At 49.4% G+C, this 2500-nt stretch overlaps 1 protein-coding gene across 1 annotated transcript in view; it reads left to right on the plus strand.

Moving 5' to 3' along the window:
- LOC113808872 (uncharacterized) overlaps positions 1 to 2500 on the plus strand; it is a 35592-nt gene that overhangs the window by 16326 nt on the left and 16766 nt on the right. The window contains exon 6 of the mRNA XM_070136116.1: positions 2103 to 2286. Coding sequence (XP_069992217.1) covers positions 2103 to 2286 — 184 coding nt within the window. The remainder of the gene's footprint in view (positions 1 to 2102; positions 2287 to 2500) is intronic.

Consider the following 2500-nt stretch of genomic DNA (forward strand, 5'->3'; position numbering starts at 1 on the left):
CTCTCTCTCTCTCTCTCTCTCTCTCTCTCTCTCTCCTCTCTTCCCACTCTTTCTCACTCACTCACTCTCTCACCCTCCCTTCCTCCCTCCTTTTACTTCTTTTTCTTCCTGTACTCCCTCCCTCTTACTCTCTCCCTCCCTCTCTTCTCCTCTTCCCACCCTCCCTCTCCCACTCCCTTTCTCTCTAACTTCTCCCTCCATTCCTCCCTCCCTCTCCCACTCCCTTTCTCTCTAACTTTTCCCTCCCTCCCTCTCCCAATCCCTTTCTCTCTAACTTCTCCCTTCCTCTCCCACCCCTTTCTCTCTAACTTTTCCCTCCCTCCCTCTCCCACTCCCTTTCTCTCCTTCCTTCCCTCTCCCACTCCCTTTCTCTCTAACTTCTGGCTCCCTCCCTCCATCTCCCACTCCCTTTCTCTCTAACCTTTCCCTCCCTACCTTCTTCTCCCACTCCCTTTCTCTCTAACTTCTCCCTCCCTCCTTCCCTTCCTCCCTCCTTCTCCCACTCCCTTTCTCTCTAACTTCTCCCTCCCTCCCTCCCTCTCCCATTCCCTTTCTCTCTAACTTTTCCCTCCCTCCCTCTTCCACTCCCTTTCTCTCTATCTTCTTCCTCCCTCCCTCCTTTCCTCTCTAACTTCTCCCTCCCTCCCTCCCTCTCCCACTCCCTTTCTAACTTCTCCCTCACTGTCTGCTCCTCTTCTCTCTAACTTCTCCCTCTCTGTCTGTCCCTCTTCTCCCAGCTCCTCCACAGATCTCACTTGGCAGAGCCCCCTACTCTGCGTGTGGTCTGACCCCTTGCCGTAATTTCTAACACATGTTTATCCGTCTCTTTTCCTTTAATATCTCTCGTCATACTACACTTTCTGTGAAATACTGATTAATGTTTCGTGTTTTGATAATCATGCTAGTTTTAAATGTCATCGAGAAAGTCATCATGTATTTTTTTTCGATTATTAATTCGTCGTGTGGGAGAGACATTATACTTAGCAGTTCAAGTGTTTTTTCTTGTAGTAAAGTGTTGGAAATGATATATAATGACATACAAAACGAGTGTTGATACTGATATATAATACTCGAAATATCCTTCTTCCATAGTGCCAAAGGAACTTGAATATATAATCCGTAATTTAGTGTACATAATCGGCCGGTTTGTTAAAATTGGGCGAGGCCCGACCCAGTGAACATTTAATATACGGCCATGCATATACACTGAAATAAATGCATATCTATCGTTTGAAATAGGCAGATAAATGTGTGTGTGTGTGTGTGTGTGTGTATATATATATATATATATATATATATATATATATATATATATATATCTGATATATTGATATGCATTTATTTCTGTGTATATGGATGTCTGGTTCGAGCCTCGCATAATATCTCAAGTTGGTTGACGGCACAGACAGAGCAGCCAATGACAGTTACCAACCCTACGGTAATTAGTGAATTCAGTACCTAACGTACCAAATACCTGACTCATCCAACCACTAGCTCCTTAATTAATTAACGAACGCACCCACTACCTGTGTGATCCAGCCCCAAGCTCATTAATTGATCAATTAATGCACCCACTGCCTGTGTGATCCACTTTAGCTCATTAATCAGTTAGTTAACTCACCCACTACCTGTCTGATCTTGCCTCCAGCTATTTAATTCATCTCTCTCCCTCTCTCTCCCTCCTCCCTCCTCCCTCCATCCCTCTTCTCTCTCTCTCTCTCACACTCCCCCCTCTCTCTCTCTCTCTCTCTCTCTCTCTCTCTCTCTCTCTCTCTTCCTCTCTCCCTCTCTCTCCCTCCCTCTCTTCCTCTCTCCCTCCCTCTCTTCCTCTCACCCTCCCTCTCTCTCTCTGTCCCTCCCTCTCTTCCTCTCTGTCCCTCCCTCTCTTCCTCTCTGTCTTCCCTCTCTTCCTCTCTCCTTCCCACTCCCTCCCTCCCTCCTTCTCCCTTCTTCCCCTTCCCACTCCCTCCCTCCCTCTCTCCTATCCTCTCCCTCTCTCCTACCCTCTCCCTTTCCCCTTCCCTTTCCCCCTCCCTCTCCCTCCCTTCCTCCCTCCCTCCTACCACCTACCCATCTGACCCAACCCCCTTCATCCACCACAGCTTGGGGAGAGACGCTGAGGAAATACCATTCCACCGCGAAGATACCAGACCCGACGGCGGAGTACCTGAGCTACTACACCGACAACGGCGCGTACCACTACTACAACCCTCTCCCCTTCAGTAACTTCCGTGACGTGGTGGTGGATCTGTACCATTACGCGGTGCAGAACGAGGTCCCCATCAGGTAAGGTTTGGGTGTTGGGGGGGTCCTCGGTGGGTGGGTTTGGTTGGGGTGGGGGAAGAGTGGAGGGAGGGAAGGATGGGGATAGGATGGGAAGGGGGGAGGGAGGAAGTGGGGAAGAGGGAGGGAGGAAGGGAGGGAAGGAGTGGAAGAGAGGGAGGGAGGTGAAGGGGAGATAAGAAGGGAAGGAGTAGGAGAGGGTGGGGGATGGAAGGAG

Source organism: Penaeus vannamei, chromosome 1 (assembly GCF_042767895.1).
Source record: "Penaeus vannamei isolate JL-2024 chromosome 1, ASM4276789v1, whole genome shotgun sequence".
Classification (NCBI taxonomy): Eukaryota; Metazoa; Arthropoda; class Malacostraca; order Decapoda; family Penaeidae; genus Penaeus; species Penaeus vannamei.